Source organism: Oenanthe melanoleuca, chromosome 14 (genome assembly GCF_029582105.1).
Source record: "Oenanthe melanoleuca isolate GR-GAL-2019-014 chromosome 14, OMel1.0, whole genome shotgun sequence".
NCBI lineage: Eukaryota > Metazoa > Chordata > Aves > Passeriformes > Muscicapidae > Oenanthe > Oenanthe melanoleuca.
In genome coordinates, this window is record NC_079348.1 from 14,146,006 (window position 1) to 14,166,624 (window position 20,619).

At 45.1% G+C, this 20,619-nt stretch overlaps 1 protein-coding gene across 1 annotated transcript in view; it reads left to right on the forward strand.

The window, feature by feature from the left end:
- The window catches only part of DNAAF8 (dynein axonemal assembly factor 8), an 87,971-nt gene that overhangs the window by 1,429 nt on the left and 65,923 nt on the right, over positions 1-20,619 (forward strand). Inside the window, 9 exon segments of the mRNA XM_056503683.1 lie at positions 799-958; positions 4,037-4,150; positions 4,808-5,617; positions 7,199-7,295; positions 7,612-7,750; positions 8,621-8,767; positions 9,138-9,203; positions 10,696-11,046; positions 12,810-12,960. Coding sequence (XP_056359658.1) covers positions 812-958; positions 4,037-4,150; positions 4,808-5,617; positions 7,199-7,295; positions 7,612-7,750; positions 8,621-8,767; positions 9,138-9,203; positions 10,696-11,046; positions 12,810-12,960 — 2,022 coding nt within the window. The 5' untranslated portion in view covers positions 799-811.

The window sequence follows — 20,619 nt, forward strand, 5'->3', positions numbered from 1 at the left end:
TTCTGTGAAACCTCTGAACCAGAAATCATTTGCTCTCGTGTTTGATTGCCCAGAAAACCATGTGATTGTAGCATAAAATTAAAAGTTTTCTGTGAGGGTGAATTATCTGACCTCTTAATTCAGCTGCAGTTCCTTCTGTGTTGTCTCAACACCTCATGGACATCAAGGAAGAGGAGGAAAGAATCCACTTTAGAAACACTTTGAGAGGTCAAAGTCCATTAATGTGCCTATTTCTAACTATGTTTTTTTGGTATAAAAATCCAGTGAAAACATAAATAAACATGAATCACATGGAAAGTTCCCTGCCCATGGCAGGTGGGTAGAACGAGATAGTTTAACTTCCATTATGAGATTCCATGACTTTGTGATCAGTTTATCAATCCTTTGAGTAGTGAGGAGGGGAATGTGAGGGAATTTGGGAAGAGGAGTTAATCCAGCTGAGAGCAGAGGTGACAGCCTGCCTTTGCTGTGTCCCTGTCCTGTCCTTGCAGGCAGGACATGAGAACATACTTGGAGAGCACACAGTTACAGCACTTTGGCTAAGAATCCCAAAAAATACTTTGTAAATGAGGGGCTAAACTGCCCCTGGGGTGTGTGTGGTGAGTAGGGCAGAGAGCTCTCAGCCCTTTCTGAACTCAGAGGGGAAGGCATAGCTCCAAAAATGCAGATTTTAACATTCCCTGCTGGGAGTGCTGGGAATTCCTCTGCCCTGACCACACACACTTAGCCCTTGTTTTGGACTGATGTTATCTCATGTTTGGAGAGATGTCTTTAAGCTCATCTTTCCTTTGCTTGAAGGGAATCTGTCCCAATGGCCTCAGAGGCACAAAGTGAGGATGCAGAACATGCAGCTGAGCCTCCTGCAGCTCCTGTGCAGAGGGACAGGACATTCCAGTGGGGAGCCATCCTTGCTGCAGTGAAGGACCAGCTCCCATCCCTGGACTCTGACTCCTCCACAGTAAGCACTGAAAATCTGCCTTTCTTCCTCTTGATGATAGAAAAAAACTCTCAAAAGCAACAGCAGGAGACCTTATCAGGCATTTTGGGGTGGCTGGTGTGGTATCCTGAGTGGGCTGCCTGTCCTGACTATGGAACACTGTGTGTTAATCCACAGCCTTCTGGATTACCCTTAATTATCAGAGTGTAATTGCCACCTCCTCTCCCTGCATTCTTTGGATTCTGCCCCTCTGCCCTCTCAGGTGAGACCCCACCTGCAGAGCTGCTCCAGCCCTGGGGCCCAGCACTGACTTGGAGCTGCTGGAGTGAGTCCAGAGGAGGCACCAGGATGATCAGAGGGATGGAGGAGCTCTGCTGGGAGCCAAGATGAGACAATTGGGATTGCTCAGCCTGGAAAAGAGAAGCTTTGGGGTGACCACATTGTGGCCTTCCAGTGCCTGAAGGGGCTCCAGGAGAGCTGGAGAGGGACTGGGCACAAGGGATGGGGGGACAGGAAACAGGAATGGCTCCCACTGGCAGAGGAAAAGATTAGATGGGATATTGGATCCTTCCCTGGGAGGGTGGGCAGGCCCTGGCACAGGGTGCCCAGAGCAGCTGTGGCTGCCCCTGGATCCCTGGCAGTGCCCAAGGCCAGGCTGGATGGGGTTGGAGCAGCCTGGGATATGGGAAGGTGTATCTGCCCATGGCAGGGGGTGGCACTGGATGGGCTTTGAGGTCCCTTCCCAACACAAATCATCCTGGCATTCCATGATATGATGGATTATTCTGTATTTGAGGCTGGTGTCATGTGTCCTCTCCTCAGGGCATGTTGCTTTTTCATGCTTTTTACCTGCCAAAGAAGCATAATTGCAGAAACTTTTTCATATGAAGTGTGAGACTGAGAGGTGTTGTGCAGCATCCTTGACTGGTACAGGTTTTCCACTTGCTGGGTCTGGGCCAGGCTGTTCTTGGCTGCTGAACATCTCTGTTCACAGGACAGCATTGCTCTGGTGTTCCTCTCTAGTCCAAGATGCTCTGGCATTGACTTTTCTGAGGGGATAATATATCTCAAGATTTGATTATTAGTGGCATTTTGTCCAAATCAGAACACTGTGTTAATTTTCAAACTTGTATAAACTTGAAAAACGTTTTGAACACACAAAGGATGTATTTTATCCCTTAATGTAGCCATTAATGGTACAGGGGGAGATTGTGAGATATGAAAGAGCCAGAAATGCCTCCAGTGGGTATTTATTAATTATTATTAATCAATGATCCAAAGCAGTGTGAGCATGGGGATTCCATGACCTGGATCTCTCCCTGTCATGCTGGACAAGCTACATTACCTCACTGTTCTCAGTTCCCTCTATCAACACTGTTTTAATTATTCTGAACAACCCTTGTTGGGGTCTCTGTAGTACAGATGAAGGCCCAACACTGAAATTATTTCTAGGCTTTCTTGTTGAGTAAGTTACAAGCAGGCTAAGCCAGAGGAGCAGCTCCAGATTTTGGTGCCACACACCCTTGTATAACCACAAATCATGCTGAACATTTTTTTCACTCTTTACAATCTCCAAGTTCTCTGTTTCTATCCCACATGGAAAAGATTTCCTGCAGAAGGAACTGAGGCAATCTGTCTGGCACTTCATTTGCATTCAAAAGATCTGGTTGTGTAATCCCTGTCCTGCTGAGGCTGCAGTTCCAGGGCTGCACCTTTGTCCGAGGAGTTTCCAGGTGCACAAAGATCCATTTGTGAATCCCAGAGCTGTCACCTGAAGGTGCTCTGCTCCCACCTCCAAAAATGGCACTCACAAATGTGTTTTATGCCCTGAAGCCCTTTCATCACCCTGATATGCAATTTATTAAGAGGAAATATGTTCTGTTGCAGTTGGCTTCGTGTTAAGTTAATGACACCAGAGAGGAGATTCTCTGCAATGTGAATTCCCAAAATTGCACACTTGCAAACCAAAGGGACAAGCAGGAAAGCTGTGTCCTGACTGCTGAGGAGGTGCTTAATCTCCCTTTGGTGTCCATGCATAAGGATTCATCTCCAATGCATATCTGATGTTTAAAAAAGGGATTTTCAGAGCTATCTAAATGCTGCCTGACCAAACACGGGTGCTCTTTGTGCTCTGAACAGGAATCAGGGTCCTTAGGGCAGTGCAAATCCTTCATGGCCCTGCCTGGCCTCACCTGGGCTCCCAGCAGCTCTGTTTCAGCTCAGCCCTGGCCCTTCACTCTCTCTCTGTGCTATGCTAGGGGAGTTTTGGTTTCTAGTTATGGTCATGCCTGAGCCAGACTTTCACCTGTGAATTGACTTTGAGTCTTGATCTCTGACCAGCCTCATCATTCCAGTATTGCCCAAGGATCTGGAGCTGTGCCTCAGCCTGGCTGCTCCCCCTGGTCTGTCCTGCTTGTTCCTCTTGGCTGCTGTGGGACTCCAGTCCCTGAGAATCCCAGAATGATTTGGGTTGGAAGGATCTTAAAGCTCGTTGAGTTCCACCCCTGCCACTGGCAGGGACACCTCCCACTGTCCCAGGCTGCTCCAAGCCCCATCCAGCCTGGCCTTGGGCACTGCCAGGGATCCAGGGGCAGCCACAGCTGCTCTGGGCACCCTGTGCCAGGGCCTGCCCACCCTCCCAGGGAACAATTCCTTCCCAATATGCCATCCAGCCCTGCCCTCTGGCAGTGGGAGCCATTCCCTGTGTCCTGTCCCTCCAGGCCCTTGTAAATATTGAGCATATTTATATATCTCTTGCCTCTCTGATGGTGAACGAGGTAGTGCAGAGAATCACTTAGGAGTTAGAGAACTTCCTACACTTCCCATTGCTTTTCTCAGCAGGATGTTTGTCATCAGCCTCCATGGGAATTTGATGTTTGACATGTTTTTTACATTCATAGCTTGCTGAAATGTGGGGTTGGTGACTCTTGGGCTGTCTAGTAAAGGTGTGACTGCAAGGAGATTCTTGTCTCTGCACTTCAAGAGGTGCCAACATGGGAGCTATCACTGCAAACCAGATATTCCAATATCAATGAGTATTGCAGCCTCCTGTTCAATTTCTCTTTTTTTTTTTTTTTTTTCTTTTTTTCCTGTTTGCAGTCTGATTGTGAGAGTGATGAGGAGCTTTTCATCTTCCAGCGGGACCTGCCAAACCTAATTCCGGACCTGTCGGAAGAACTGCTGATGTTTTCCCTGGAAGACTCCCAGGAGCAGGTTGGGACAGTTGTGTGTGGGCTGTTCTGTCACCCCTCTCTTCTGCCTCTTCCCAGTGTGGGCAGCTGCTGATGTCTGACCTGTTTGTCTGAACAGGAAAAGCCCAGTCCTTAGTATTTTCTCCCACTAGAAAATACATTTTTTTTCTCTTTTTGTAGTGGCCCTTTAAAGTTTTCTCTGTTCTTGAGAATTTGGACCTTTTCTGTCCCATCTCCTGGCAGTTTTTATTGTCCCTTTACTGTTTTTTTCCTGTGCACTAATTAACACAGTGCAATCATTTTATATGTCTAGAAAATGAATCAGGACAGTGCAGGGAGAAGGAAAAGTATGAAGTTTACTCTTTGAACAGCTTTTCTGGGATAAAATAATCACATTGTTCCTTCAGTGATGAAGATAAACATGAACTCATAGAATGGTTTGGGTTGGAATAATGAGCACATGTAAGAAAAAGTAATTGAAAGGATAGGAGCTCCTGAAAATAAAGTTTTGGAAAGTAAACAGTCTCACTGTTTTCCATGAGGAGTATGGTGTGGGATGTTTCCATATGGTGTCTGAGCTGGAGCTGTTGCCTGCCAATCACTCTGTTTTGGTTTATTATCCATTTCCAAAGTTCAGGGAGACTGACTTTCTGTATGTTTGTGCTTTCTCTACCTGTAGCAAATCCAGGAGGCACAAAGACTTCCATGGGAGAACTGGAACGGAGACTTGGAAAGTTTTGACTTTCAGGAAAAAACAGATGGTGCCCAAATCCTTGCAGAAGAAGATGTACAAATGATTAAAGATGAGGCTCCTGAACCTGCCAGCCTGACTGAAGAAATGCCAAACCAAAAGAGAGCTGTTCTTGAAGAGCCTCCCTCAGATTCCACAGATCACCTTGAGGAGAAAGAGATGGGCAGGACACAGGCCAAGGAAAAAGGGAACTCCTGGCTTAACACAGCAGTTTCTGTGGATGAGCTGTGCAGCAAAAAGGAGAGAAGGAAGCTGATAGAGACAAAGATACTCTCTAAGGTCCTTGTGAAGCCATCCCCAAAGCAGGATGTCAAGCCTCCCTCCCATGGCATCAACAATGGTCTAGGAAGACTTGCAAAGGAAGAAACCTCAGCTGAGCATCTTGGAGAAGTGACCCATTTGTCATTGCAGGCAAGTGGCCCTCAAATAAAGCTTTGGGGGGTGCTGCAGGTGGGGTGGGGGCACAGAGCAGTGCCTGCACAGTCCCACTGCAGTGAGCAGCTGAAGTGCCCAGCTCTGACACACCACATTGTGTTACACAAGTACCAAAAGCTGTCCCAGAGCTGTCAGTGCAAGTCCAAACTATGGCAAAAGCCATGGATCAGCAGCAAGGCTCATGAACTGTTCAGGGAAGCCAACCATAGCATCTGTCCCTGGGAAGGAAAGGAGTTTTTCAGGTCCCAGGCAGACTTGGCATTAAAACAAGGAGCTTTCTGGCCTTCCAATGGAGTCCTGGAGGTGAGGAGGTGTTTAGGGCTGTTCCTGGAGTCCTAAATCTCACCCACCTAAGGCAGCTTAGTGTTAACTGGGATGTGGCCCAGAGTGGGGGGGTTGATTCTCTTCAGCTTTGAATTACAGGTCTGCCTCTATTGATTTTTAAGTTCATTAGGACTTAATCAGCACAGAACAGGTCCTGATCTTTCTGTTCAAAGCCTTCCACAGGTCAGAGTATAGATGTTCCCCTTTTATGTATTCACAGAAATGAACTTTTTGATGTTAGAGCTGTTCCAGTCCAGGCAAATCATGCAGCTGCTGGCCTGTGAGTTAAATTGTGCTGCATCATTGAAGGACATCTTTTTCAAGTGGGTCTGGATGTAATTCCCAGCTCACCTCATAGAATTCAGTCCCTGTTAATTCAGGAGGCACTATTTGCCTTTCAGGACCTGTTTGATACCAGTGAATTCCATGAGCTGAAGTCTGGTGCTTTGGGGTGAGTTCTGAGACCAGGCTCAGTGTGTTCTCACTCATTTGGAACGGGGTTGCTGCTCTCCACCTCAGCCAGGCACCTCAGTTTGTGTCAAGTTGTTAAACCTAATGTACAGTTTCTTCTTCCTATCAGTTCATTTGAAGTGCTTTTTGTTTTTATTTTTTCTTTAAGTTCCTTTCTGTATTAGAAATGGAATTGTGTAAACCTTCACTTCTATTTCTTCTGGAACTTAAAGCAGTGCTGCAGTGTTGGAATAGATCTAATCAAGGTTGAGATATGTGTGAAGATTTATTGCTCAGGAAGGAGGGAGGATCACTTCAACAAGAGGGGCAGATGCTGGAGGTGAAACTGCTGGGTTTGGAGGCTGCTTCTGCTTTTTTAAAGGCCATGAGTGGTTGTGTTAAATGCATATTTGTGGCAGTGGTGGCATTGTCACGACTCACAGCCCCCTTCCTTTCAATAAAAATCATAAGCACTTCTAATTTGTGGTGATGATATGGGTGTGGATTCTTTTCATTAAAACTTCAATTTCAAATCATGTTCAGAGGGGAAAGCAATGAGTGGTTAAAATGCATGTGGGCTTTCATGGCAGCCTCTCATAGCTGAGTCAGGTGAGTGTGCCCAGGAATTCAGAGCTAGGAAATGGGTGATCCCCTCTACAGGGTGGGGTGAGCAGCTGTGAGATATCATCTGATACTGACTGTACCCAGAGCAATGGGAATTTACCCTGCTCACAAGTTGGAGGAGGAGGAAAGGGCTCATCTCAAAGAACTGAAGAGCCACAAGTCCTTCTGTGGGTGGCAGTGAGAAGTTCTCACATTTATTCAGGATCAGAATGCACATGCTTGACCTTGCATCAGGCCACTTTTTAATCTCTTCCACTGTCTACAGTGATTTTTTTGAGTCTTATCCAAAGGGTTCTTGGTTCTCAGAGAAGAAACCTCAGAAGTAGCTGAAGCAGCTGGAGGGATGCAGTGTCTGAAGGGATGTAATAAATGCATTCCTTTCCTTACAGCACTTCCTCTGGAATTGCTGAAAGCAAGCTGGCACTGAAATTAGGGATGGTCTTTTGGGAGTAAACTTTCCATCACATTCCTCTTGTCTTCTTTCAGAATTTTGAGAAATGGGATGTAGACAGGAATCTTGAGGAGCTGGAGCAGCAGGAGGAAAAAACTCGTGCAGAAGTTGCTTTCTTCCCAGCAGATTATGGTAATGTCACTAGTTGAAAGTGCATAAAAATAAACAAAACTCAGGTTCCTGTACTTAAGTCATTCCCTGCAGGATAATTTTGAATGCAGAAATCATAGTGGGGGTTTTAAATGCTTCTAAAACATATTTAATTAGCTACCCTCAAGATTTCATCTGGGTTTCCTAGCCTGAAGCCAGTGCTTCACAGCCTGCCATGGGCCAGACAAGCCAGTTACAATATTATCTTTATCCTTCCCCTGCTGCCAGGCTGTGTATGGGGAATATTGGGTGATTCCATGGCAGAAGACCACAACTGATTGTTTTGTTGCTCTTCCAGAGACCTTCAGGAGGAAGTCTGAAGAGGAGCTCATGAAAAGGTTGGGAGAGCTGTGTGCCAAGCAGGCCAGGGCAGTGTCCCCTCCCTGGGGGAAGCCTTCAGCCAAGCTCTGCTCCTTCCAGGGACATCAGGACAATAAGTAGGTCCTTTTCTGTCACATATCCCAGCTAATCCTGGCTGCCAGAGTGGAGACTGGGCAACTCCTGGTCTTCCATTGGGGTTTTTCTCTCTAGCCTTGCAGAAAGCTGATATTGGAGTTGGAATACTCAGGCATTCATTTCCATTTGATGATAAACACTTTGGCATTCTCCATCAAACTTTGTCTAAACCTTGCCAGACACTTGGGATAAATGGGAAAGGCAGGAAAATGAGCCTAAGCCAATTATTCTGCTCACTTTTTTTTTAGTCTAGACTACCAGCTTCTTACTGGTACCTCAACAGAGCAAAAATACACAGGATGATTTTCTCTGGGTATCAGTGGAGGTGTCAGTGCTTCTTGGAGGTTTCTGTGTGAAGGAAGAGCATTGTTCAGAGGAAACAACATCAATGGTGGCAGCACAGAGGAAATAGAGAGTGAAAAAGTGGAGGGGAAGGTGGGAAACATCCTCATTGCCAGAGCAGGGAGAGCCACTAGGATGATTTGCACTTTGTAAGCCTGGGAAGATAAAATGGAATTGCCACAAGAGGCAGAGAGGAAAGGGGAACTTGTTCTTATGCTGAGATGTTAAAAGTTGTGATCTCTCTGGTGCCTGCTTTTGTTCTCCAGAACAATTTGGTGCTGTCACATTTTGAGAACTAAATATCCCTCTTCATCCTGCCTGTGATCTGTGTTCCTGGGGGAAGCTGAATCCTTGAATTTTGATAGCAGGCAGAAGAAGAGTTGGAATCTGTGTGGTAGCCAAGCACAAAGCTCCTTTCTCAGCCCAGTTTTGATCCCAATCCATTCCCTGCAGGATTTCTTGGGTGGATGAGGCAGAGGATGTGCTGAGATGGTGTTTTCTATGTGTAGGGATGTTGCCTTGCTGTCATCCCCACCAAGTTCTCTGAGGATGGGCAGCATGAGTTTCCAGGGCCTGCCAAAACCTGCACCTGTGCACACAGATTTGAGAGATGCTGAGCCACAAAAGTCACTTACAGTCCCTGAAGAGGAGCAAAGGTAAATCCTGGCTTTCTTGGGAGTGAGAAATAAGTAATAAAAGGTGAGGAACTTAAACCTTTCTGAATCTTATGCTTGTGAAATGTAACTTTAAAAATGTTCTTTCACACCTCTGTCATAAGAAGAAACCTTGTAGTTAATAAACAGCTACTAGATAATAAACAGGTAAACATTTTGGTCTAGTTGCTTGAATATTTGAATTTTCTTTTTGCTGGAGTAATTGTGTGAAGAACTCTTCATAACACCTGGAGATCTTCCCTGGAATTCTCTCTCCCTTTTTCCTCATTTTCTAAATTTGTGTCCTAGAAATGATCAAGAGCCAGCGCTCAGCTGGAACAGGGTTAATTAATATGGTCTGATTGTTTCACAGTGCAAGTGACAGCTCCTCCTCCTCCTCTGAAGAAGAGACAATTAAGGATGAAGCAGAAAGGAGAATGTAAGGACTGTGTTTCAAGTGATATGATGTTCATTTTTTCTGAAATGAAAATAATTGGCCTCACAGTAATCAGAGTGAAAGTTTGTATACTTAAATATTTCCATTCCCTGTCTTCACAGAAAAAAAAAAAATTAAAGGCCAGTAATGAAAGTATTCCAGTGTGGCCCCAGGAGGTCACTCTTTTCCTGTTGCATGGTAGAGCTACCAAAGCTAGAGAGTTGTTGATCCTTGAGGCAATATTTGCACCTGTCCAGCTGCTTGGGACAGCTCAAAACACAGCCAGTGGTGCCCTGGGGGCTGGAAAATGTGAGTTTTTCTCCAGCCCTGTGTAAGTGACACCAGAACTCTTTGACATGACTCAGAACCAAACTTTGGAAATGTTGTAGGGAGTTGACTCAGACAAACCTCTATTTTTAGAAATAATAAAATAGGCTAGAGTGGATAGAGATTTAAAGAGAATATTGACTACATTGTATGGGCAGAGACCCTCCCAGTTCTCCTTAATTGAGAGAGTGTGATGGGTGCAATCCTAAAGTATAAATTCCTCACAGGCACAGCCTTTTCTTGCTAAACTCCTGGGTTCATATCCATAGGTTATTAGACATTTGTTGATGGGAAGCAGAGGTGTCCAACTTAACCATCTTCCTGCACTCATGCTCTGGGTTCCTTTTGGAATCTGCAGCCTGGAAGTTCAAACCACAGCAGGGCAGGGGACAAGCAGAACATGTGCCAGCCACTTACACTTCTTTTAATGGTTTGGAAGAAGAGATGATTTGACAAGGAGCAGAGCCCAAACAATGTAATTTAGAACATCTAATCCAAAACCAGTAAAAAGCAGGGACAAGGGGATGCCCTGGCACTGACACAAGTTCAGCAGTTCCATCAGTGTAAATCTGCAGTGATGGAGAGCAGAGCTTGGATTTTATTCACCTTAATAAGAAATCCTCTTGGTCTCAGCAGGGCAGGATTCTGATCTCATTCATGAGGGGTCTGTCCAATTTCATTTTTATCTGGAACAAATTATTAAACAGGAATTATTATTCTCTGCATGTAGATAATATCATAACAGGACATTCCACTACTACAGTAATGTGCTTGCTGACAGTTTAGCAGTCTCATTGAGGAAATTAAGCCAAACATTCAAAAATTGTAATAATTATTAGAAAAACTTTTCATCTGTGTGTATTTGAACCCCACCCCCTGTATCCAAAGGGGACAAAAATCTATAGGCTCTGATTTCCATGCCAACCATACATTTGTTCAGGTGTTTTGTTGTGCCTGAATGCAGAAGAGGTAAATAAATTGCCAGGAAGATCAATTTTGTTTGGCTCTGCTTGTGTCACCTGAGTGCTGGTGCTGCTGTCACCCAGAGTTATTATTCCTGTAGATGCCCAGTCCTTGTTTTGAGCTCTCATTGTATGAGAAGTTCCTCAGAGATTTTATTCCTATAATGCTCTATCTTGATGAAATCAGGTTTTTATTTCCTTTGTAGGAGGAATTGCTCAGGGAAGAGCCTGTTGCTGCAACAACTCCGAGCAGCCCGAAAGGAATCCTTGGAGCTTCTTCATAAAGCCTCTGTTCCAGCTGAGAAACTGCATCCAGAAAGGCTGGAAGACAGAGGTTCCTCTCCTAAAAGTCAAAACCAATCTTGGAAAGTGAGGCAAGAGACAAATGAAGTGGTTCCAAATAAACTGAGCTTGGAACCAGGCAAGGGAAGTCTCCCCTTTTCAAGCTGTGGGGGCAACGGGGCTGACACAGAGAAAGAGAAGAAAATGGAAGCTGAGGAGATTCAAAATGCAGGAAATACTCCAGAGTATCCTCTAATTACAGCAGAATTACAAAGGTATCCCACAGGAAAAATAATCAGTGGGTTTGGATGTGGCTTCTCTAATTGTCCAGGATTACAGAAAATTGCTTACCTGGGCTGTGAGCTGGAGCAAGTCTGGTTTTGTTACCTGGGAAGAGCAACAGTCCTGGCAGCTCCTGCTGGAAGGTTTAGAGGCAGCCTCAGTGGAGCCTGGCATTAGATGAGCTATGGCACTTCTGACATTGGAAATTGGGCCTTTTTCTTTAGCTTTTATTCTGCAGAAAAGGAGGATAAGGCAGTATTGATCTCCTTTAGGAACAACAGCACTGGGATTTCCTGAGCACAGCTTCCTAGAAAATAGGTCTGGAAGGGTCAGTCTCCCTGTGCCAATAAAGAGTGAGGTAAAATCTAATATCTCCTGGCAGATCTTTATAGAACTTGGTCTTGAAATCCTCAGTGGTGAGGATTCCTTGACTCCCAGGTAGGACATTTTGCTGTTTAATTATCCTTTGAGTTGTAAAGCTTTTTATTAAGTCTAATTTAAATTATTCCCTCTCCAATTTAAGCTTATTTCTGTTGTGTTCCCAGAAGGAATGGAAAATAGTTTATTCACTTAGTCTCAGTTTAAAACACCTTTTACAAACTGGAGGATGAATCAGTCTCCCCTTGTAATTTTTTTTTCTTCCAAACAAAGGAATTCTGACTCTTTGCCAACAAGAAAAGTGCAAGATCTTAGAGTTACAAAGTACACCCATGAGGAATGCCATGAGGAATATCTTGGAAGGCTTTAAAAAATATAAATAAGAGTGATATAAATTGAGGAAATTGCAGAGTTATTTGGGCCTCTGCCTCCCTGGCTTAGTTAAATGCAGTGTGTTCTGCAGAAGGTCTAATTTCAAAGTGAAATCAGGTGGTTGCCTTGTGCACCTGCCCAACTGTTTGGGAGAGCTGCATTAGCTGCCTTTTCAAAGGTTATATCCTGCTATTTTCAGAGTGAAATTTAACATTCTGACTTTGACATATGAGCCCTGGAAAGAATCAGGATCTGCCTGCTCTGGAGACTATTACTGTGTCAGAGTTAAACACTTGCCTGCCCTGCAACTTAGACACCTCAGTTCCTGTGGCAGGTGCTTGGTTGCAGGGTTGTTCCCTCTGGGATTCCTGACATTAAGCTCATTGCTTCCATTTTGATTACCTGTTAGCCTGGATGGCAGCCCATGGCCAGGCAGGAATGTGACTTATTTACTGTCTCTGAGTGATAACTCAGTGATTTTAACTGATTGCAGTTTTCTCTCTTGCTATTCTAATTATTGCTGAGGCACCTGGGGCTGGGAGAATTCAGAAGAAATTGGAGTTTGTGTTTGCCACAGGAATGGCAGATGAAATCTTCCTGCAGGCATCCAGATGTAGAAAGATGGGAGGTCTTGGGGTCAGAGGAACTTTAGCACATAGGAAAGGAAATGGAACTGGGAATCTTGGTGTGGAGATTGTGACACATCACAAACACACCTCTGCTTAAAGGAGTTTTGATCTCCAAATAGATCACCATTTATCAGAAGTTTGATCTCTGCTCCTTTTCTTTGTGTTTTTCTTTTCTTCTTAGAGAGATTGTTTCATCCACTGACAAGTTCTTGTGTTCCCCCCCAAACACCAGAATTGCTTTCTAAATCCATCTTAGCCTTTCATGATGATTCCCCCTCAAGTGTGTGGTGTAAATACAAGAAAAAAAGCAGAAGTGCAACCAGATGAACAAGTGGCTTTTTTTCCCAAGTGAAGAGCTTATTGTGTGTATTTTTCAGGAGAGAAGGAAGTGAAAGAGAGCTATGCCAGAAGGAAGAGGAGATGGAGGAGAGGCAGAGATTGCAGGAGCAGCTGGAGCAGCGGCAGCCGCAGCGCTCGGTGTGTGGGAAGCAGCCCATGGCAGAGAGCACCCCACTCCTGTTCCACATGGTCAGTGCCTAGGGCAGCTGGGCCTCCAGGGGCTCCCAGTGTGCTCCCAGCTGGCAGCAAAATGTCATTTGTATTGCATTGTTTCAAATCTGTTTGTTGTGGAGCTGAGGAGAGGAGCACTCCTACAGCTCTTCTCTCACACTAAGGGAAAAGAATTCCTCTCTTTCCTGTGCAGGGAGAGCTCCTCAAGCAGCTGCCCTCCAGCTCTGACCTGTCAGGGCTTCCTGGAATCAGTGGCCTCAGCAGCTACATGATTTTTCATAACTTTTCCTAAAAAAGTGAAATATTTTTACTGTCTCTGTTGAGTCCTTCTTGTCTGCCCCCAGCAGCTTTATAGTTCAGTTTTGTGCATTGGTTTTGAGGATTGTGGGTTTAATAATAGGTTTCACTCCTGATTAAGGGGGTATGATCCTGATTTTAGCCAAAACTTATCTATGGCTTGTGGGACAGGGCTGTTGTTACTCCTCAGAAGATTTATCTCTGTCCCTGCCCTTAGCAGAGGACAATGAGATGAGCTTTTAGGATCACTCCCATCTCAACCCATTCCATGATTCTATGACAAGCAGTCCTGCTTCACCCATACACTGATTTTGCTGAGCAGAAGGCCAGGTGAGAAGGTCAGAGGAGGTGAGAAACTGCAGAATCACCATGAATCCACCATAATGATTTATTTAGGCTAATGCAAACAACAAAGTTCTTTTGTCAGTACAAAAGGTGAAAGACTTCACAGCTCTAGATTTGGAGCTGGACCATTCAGGTTTGTTTTTGTAAATTGATTGTGGTGGTTGTGGAGATTTGAAAGCTCATTTTATTTAGCACTGCCAGTCAGTGAGGAGGAGTAAAGGACTAAAAAGCTCCCAGCAGAGTTTCCCTCTGCCAGCCTGCTTTGACAAGGACAGCACAGTGCCCAGAGCTCTGCTTTGGAGTGTAAAGGTTGTGGATCCTTTGGATTTGCTCCTCCCTGGCTGCTGGCAGGTACCACCCACTTCCAGTTAGCCCTGTTGAGATGCAGACAGTCACTTGCTCCTCAGAAATCCACGTGGCCTTGCTCTCTCCTTCCTGACAATGCACCAGGCAGTGCAGAATCACTCTGTGTTTGGTCATTTCCCATATTTGCTGTGCTGGTGCCAGTAAAATGAGGATGGGCTTGGTGATGTGCTTTGTCTGGAGCAGAGCTCAGGGTGGATCTGTGCTGGAACTGGAGCTGTAAATATTCCCCTAAGGGATGGGGTGATGTTCCAGTTGTGGCAGCAGGGACAGGGGCATTTTTCACCTGCCCAGGCTCCTGCTGTGTGTGCAAACTGCTCCCAGTGCCCAGAAAGAGGCAGAGGGGCTTGTTGCACACTGACAGGACAAGGCACAGCAGGTTTAACCTGCCAGAGGGCAGGGTAAGGTGGCATTTTGGGGACAAATTCTTCCCTGTGAGGTTGGGGAAAGGTTGCCCAGAGAAGCTGTGGCTGGCCCAGCTCTGGAAGTGTCCCAGGCCAGGCTGGAACAGCTGGGACAGTGGAAGGTGTCCCTGCCCATGGTAGGGGTGGAATGAGATGATCTTTATGGTCCTCCCCACCCAAACCATTCCATGATCCCAAACTAAGTGCCAGCCTGCTCCAGGATAACCTGCCTGACCTCCCAAAGCACTGGTGGTAAAAGCAAATCAGCACAGCCCATAATAACCATGTTGTCTGGGCAACTCTGCTCTTTGTTCTTATTCAGAAATATTCATTATTAAAATTAAGACTAAAAAATGTATCAACATCATCTATCAAATACAATCTTTATAAGATTACTTGAAATCCACTTTGATAGCAGCATTTTTTTCCTTTGAATTTGAACAGGGTTTTCTTTTCTTTTTTTTATGAACACAGTCATAAAAACTTGACTGTTTTGACATTTAAAATTAAAAGCCCCTGTAATGTGGCAGCTATGTCTCAGTGAAAATATCTAATATCTATATATAAACACATATATTCAAAGAACAAGCCCCAGTGTTTGACAGAGTAGCACACTTGCAAATTTGTTTTGTAAGTCCTTTGTTTTGGCAGTGATAGATGTTCAGATCTGGAACACTTGTCACAGTTTCCAGAATTCCTCTGACCATTTATAATGTACATACATAATTGAATTGAATAATAATCAGAGGGAAAGTTTAGAAACTATGCAATTACTGTAGCTGAGGTGCTGGGAAAGACAGGCAAAGGAAATTTGAAAAGCTGCATTAGGGTTACATTAGAGTCCTTGTCTAAAATGTAAAAGCAGATTTAATGTGCTGTCTTCTTTTTCTTAACCCAGTTCAGTCAAACTCTGTCCTCAGCTTCACTCTCAGAGTCAGGGTTGGGGAGAGGTAACTTGAGAGACTGAGAATTCACTTCCAGGGGCACTTCAGCTGCTGAAGAAGGGGCTGAGATCCAGTGGATTTTCAAGACATGCAGGTGCCAATTCCCTGGGAAATCAGTGGGTTCTTTCTAAGAATTCTGCCTGACAAGTCCATGTCTGTAGGTGACTGAATACTTGGGCAGTCTGGCTCACCTCTTAGTTTTAAAAATAATGCAATGGTTTTTTTAATGTTATGTTTTTATATTTTTTCCTTCTCTGCACCACCCAAACTTTCAGTGAAATTTAAGACTGCAGTGAGTTGATCTGTTCTGAAATTGGGCCCCCTAACCACATTTTAACCTTTGAATCTGGTTCAGAACTGATGCAAGCACCTAAAGTTCTGTGAAACCAGCAGAGTGGTGATGTGATCCTTGCTGTAGGGTCAGGATGAATTAGTTTAGAGGAACAACACAGGGTTTGTTTCATTATTTGAGCAGTTCTGTTGATGGAGACAGAAGGAATGCTCACAGGATGTAAAGCAGTTAAATGGAGGATGTAAAATGAAACAGGTTTGATGTGTCACTTCATTCATCTTGCTTATTATGATAAGTAACTTAGTGCTGATGTTTTTTTCCTGTCACATTCCCATTAGGTGGGATCCAGATAATGGTGGTAACTTTTGCCAGCCTCAGAGCTGAGTTTTGTGTCAGGAGCAGCACAAGCAGGTTATTCTAAGGATATCACAGGATCCCAGACTGGCCTGGGTTGGAAGGGACCTTAAATCCCATCCTGTCCCACCTCCTGCCATGGGCAGGGACACCTTCCACTATCCCAACCTGGCCTTGGGGGCAGGGATCCCCACCCTCAAGGGAACAGTTTATCCCCAATATCCCATCTAACCCTGCCCTCTGGCAGTGGGAAGCCTTTGGGGAAGACAAAGCAGGACCTGCAGGTGAGAGCAAGGCAGGCAGGGCAGTGCCACAGTCCCAGAGGAGCAGCAGAGCAGCTCCAGTGAGGGTGGCACTTGGCAAATGTGGGAGTGAGGAAGGTGCAAGATGAAAGGCAGAAAGCCAAGGCAGGGACAGGACCCAGGGGCAGCCCAGTGATCATCCAGGGGGTCTGGAGGGATGGAACAGGGCTGAGCTGGAGCCACACAGTCAGAGCAGGTGAAGGAGGAGAGGCCAGGCAGAGGTAGAGCTGCTCTGCAGCTTGTCCAGGACCAAGGGAAATGTCCCTGCTGAATAAGCAGCTTCACAGAGCTCCTCTCCCAGCAGCCCCAAGTGAAGTGAAACACCTGAGCTTGTGTCAGACCTGGCCTTGAACACTGCAGCCAAACCCCTGCATGGCCCATCCAGCCCTGGAATTCATTTAACACAGAACAACTAGAATTTAGCTTGTACTCATCTCTTTTATTATGGGGACAAAGTAGGTGTTTTCAGCAGGCCTTCAGCTTGATTCTCCATTTATTTCTTTATCATGATATGGCAGAACAAGATAATGTTACTGGAGAGCTATTAGGAGCCACCTTGTAACCAGCCCCTTATAAACAGTTTTATCTCCCTTACACAGACAGACTGCTTGGGAAATGAATGTGTTGACTCATACTGAGGCTTCTCATTTTTCTTGGCATTCACAATCACTTGGGCTAACCTTGTATTAGTAATTATATTACCATGATCCTCATCTCATTGCAGCTTAGCCTTACAGCTGCCTTACAAAACAGAAACAGCCAGGCACAACAGAGTCATTCTACCTTAACAAATAGATGATGTGGGTACTTTCCTTTCCATCTTGTAAACACAGGCTCCATCACCTTTTTGTCAAAATCAGCAGGTTCTTTATGTTAACACTCCTTGACTCAGCTCACTGGTGTCAGGGAGAATTCTCAACCACAAGATGTTCTCCTTGCATTGCCACAAAATTACCAATATATTATGGTCAAATCCTTCCTTGCCCTTTGATGGCCTTGTTGTCTCTTTGATCTGATATTTCTTCAGGGGAAAATCCCTGACAAAATCCATATTTCCCATCAGAGTGCTGCTGAAGTGCTGCACATTCTGCTACTGGGACAGTTACCCTGCACCAGCACAGTCTGCCTGAAAGTAGGGATTGATTTCCAAAACTTGTACAAGTATTTTTAGTTCAGTTACTGGCCCCAGAAGTTATTTTTAAGTAGGAGGTGCCTTGATCTGCAAGTTGTCAGTGAAATGCTTTTGATTCTTTACCTGTCTTCCTGAAATAGGTGCCTGTGATTGCCATTGCTGATCCATGGGTGTTTTGATCTTTTTAAGGCAATGGTGCTGACATCAACATTGGAATTTGCCCATTTCTTCCATCTCTGGGTTGTTCAAGGATCCTGGGATGTCAACCCAGCACTTCACCTGCTGGACCAGGGCACTTGGGCCCCTCCCCAGCTCCACTGGAGCTGCTCACCTGACTGCACTGAGGTGATGACCTCAGCACTATTTAAAAATACACCACTTTTATTGCTGGGTGGAAAATGCAGAGAGGAAAAGGACTGCAAGCAAGTCAAATTAATGCCTCCACTTAAAGAAAGGACAAAAACCTGATCAACCACTCATGAAGGAATAGGTTTTGTGCCACTTCCTTACAGAAATGCCAATCTGTACCCAAAATGTGGTGCAGTACATCTATTTGGAGAAGCTGAGGAAACCTATAAATCTTTTTATTATTATAACAATTTTGGGACACAGTAGTTGAATTTTTCTGTAGGTGTATTACTCCAAAGGTGATCCTGGTGGTCCAAATCACCTGTGACCAAATGTTTTCATTGACACTGGACCAAAGCAAGTACATCTGTGTGAATGTAATTATAACAGCATTTAGCCCTTACTGTTATTTTAATATAGCTTTAAAAGACCCTATTAATTGTAAAAATCACTGAATATTTCCTACACTCTTTTTTTTTGGACACCAGGGCTGAGTTTGGGTTTTGCTTGGCTCCAGGTGCTCTCCCTGCTGGGCTGATGCCAAGGTTGTGGCCAGCAGTGCTGTGCCCAACAGCCACCAGATGGCCCCTGAATTCCTCCATTTCTTTTTTCCTGCCAGGCATTTAATAAGTTCCTGAAACAAGATTAAAATCTCCTGTACTTAATGAACCCTCTGCCTCGACTCAAGAAAGGCTTAAAAATAAACTAAGGCAATTAGAGATGGAGTTAAACTTAGTACACAGAGACAGAAGGCCAAGATTCCTGTTTGTGCCACCAGCCCAGCCCAGCACAGCGTTTGGAATAGATGGAAGATCCCAAGGAAATGTTTTTCTAGCATGGGTGGCTGGCAGCTGGCACAGAGCCTGTGTTTCTGGCCTCCTCTTCATCTTCCCACATGGTGCCAGGGAAAGCAAATGGGGGGATTTGCTGGCACAGCACTTTGCTGGAGTAGCTGCTTCCTGCTGTCCCTGGCTGTGGGCACAGATCCCAGGAGCTGAGGCTCAGGATGGCACGGATGTGACCTAAGGATGTGCCTCACTAGGCAAGCAGAGGGTCTAGGCCTTGCATGTCTGTTATAAACACCTCCCTCCACACAGGAGCAGCTTGCTCTCTGTGTTCCCAGAGCCAGGAATGTTATGGAGGTGCCCAGGCACTCTTAGGGCAGGCTGTACTTCCCATCCTCATGGCTCCTCTCCCCAGTTCTGCTCACACCACCACAGCAGGTCCAAGAGCCACACAGTAAATCTGCTTTCATAACCGTTGGCTGCATTAAGAGGTTTTCCAGCCAAATTGCTGTAGAAATGCTCAGAACCAGGAAATTCACCTGTGCTGAATGCAACAGGGTCAACAAAAAGCCATGGAGAACTTTCCATGTAAACCTGGGGAGCCACTCTGATGGCTCCCAGGGGCTCCCACATTTGTGCTTTTTCCAGCTGTGGAAGGAATTGAAGAACCAGGGCTTTAGAAAACAATGAGATCTTGCAGTGCTGTTTCTCTGACTGCAGTTTGAAAAGGCCCCAGGATGATGAGAGATATTTAATCCTTTTTATTCCTCAGCATATCTTGGAAGTGATTAAAATGCATTTAGGCTTATTCCTCAATACACTCCTGCCTGAGTTTGACAGATGGGAACATTTGTTGCTGTTGCTTAAGGGAAAGGTTAATACAAGGAAAAGGAGCAGAGTTTCTAGGATTCCATGCATGAACTTGCTGCCAGTAGAGGTCCTGAATACTCCTCCATCCACATTAGCAGGATGTTCACATTAAATTTGAAGACAATAATGTAAAATGCCCACGAGCCAAGTTCAGTTTCTCATCCTGGAGAGGACAGGAGGACACAAAACCATCTCTGGGCTTTTTGTCTCCTCAGGTCCTGCTGGCAGCAGGAAGAGCTGCCCTGGGTTTGCAGTGGCTCTGAACAAGTGCCAGTCAGGTTTAATGACACAGAGAAACAAACACTTTCTGCCATGATTCTCTCTCTTGGGATCAAAATAGAATTCCCAACTTCTGGTCCTACCTCAGGGCTCTGATCACTGATGCTATTTGTAGATAAAAAGAGGCTGAACCTGCCCCTCTGTTTTTTCAAGGGGATGTTCAGTCTTGTCTGTTAAAGGAACTGCAGGATTTAAATTGCACTCCTGGTTTTCCTCATGCCTTCTTGTTCAGCATTGACTTAGGCTGGGCTCGTGTTCCAAATCTCAGCACACAGGGGGATAAGCTTGGTTACAACTTGTAAACACATTATTCCACAAATACTCATTATGGGGCATTATTCTCAGTGGCAGGGAATGGAATTCAGGGCTTTATCTGAGATTATGGAGTGGAAGAATCGTGCAGTTATTTTTATTTTGCAAACACAGAGCTCTACCCAGCTCTGTGCCAAGCACCTGGAGTTCCCACCAGCTTCAGGGAACACTGTAAGCACTTAGCAGTTCTCAGGATCACAAAGCCCCAAATTCACAGGTCTGAAAGGTGGGCTGGAGGATATTTTATAGCTGGAGGGAAGAGCACAGAGCCTGTGACAAACTGGATACAATCCATTTTAATTGGAATCTGACAGTTTGTAAAATAAGCCACTTTAGCTCTGCTAAACCTTCCTGATAAAGCAGCTGAGCAGAGTTTCCTCCCCAGACCCTTTATTTTCCTTAATTTCTTTAGGGATTTCCATAGAGTATCAAGGGAAACACATGACAAAGATAAATAGATAGGAAGAAAAAATGAGGCTTTCTCCAAGTTGATAAGTGTATGGTGAATCAGAAACCCAATCCCAAATGGTTTGGAGTGGAAAGGACCTTAAAGATTATCTCGTTCCAACCTCCTGGGAATCTCCTGGAGTATCCAAGTAAAGCCATTTCCATAGGATTTAGACCCAGCTTGGAGCATGTGCCAAATGCCA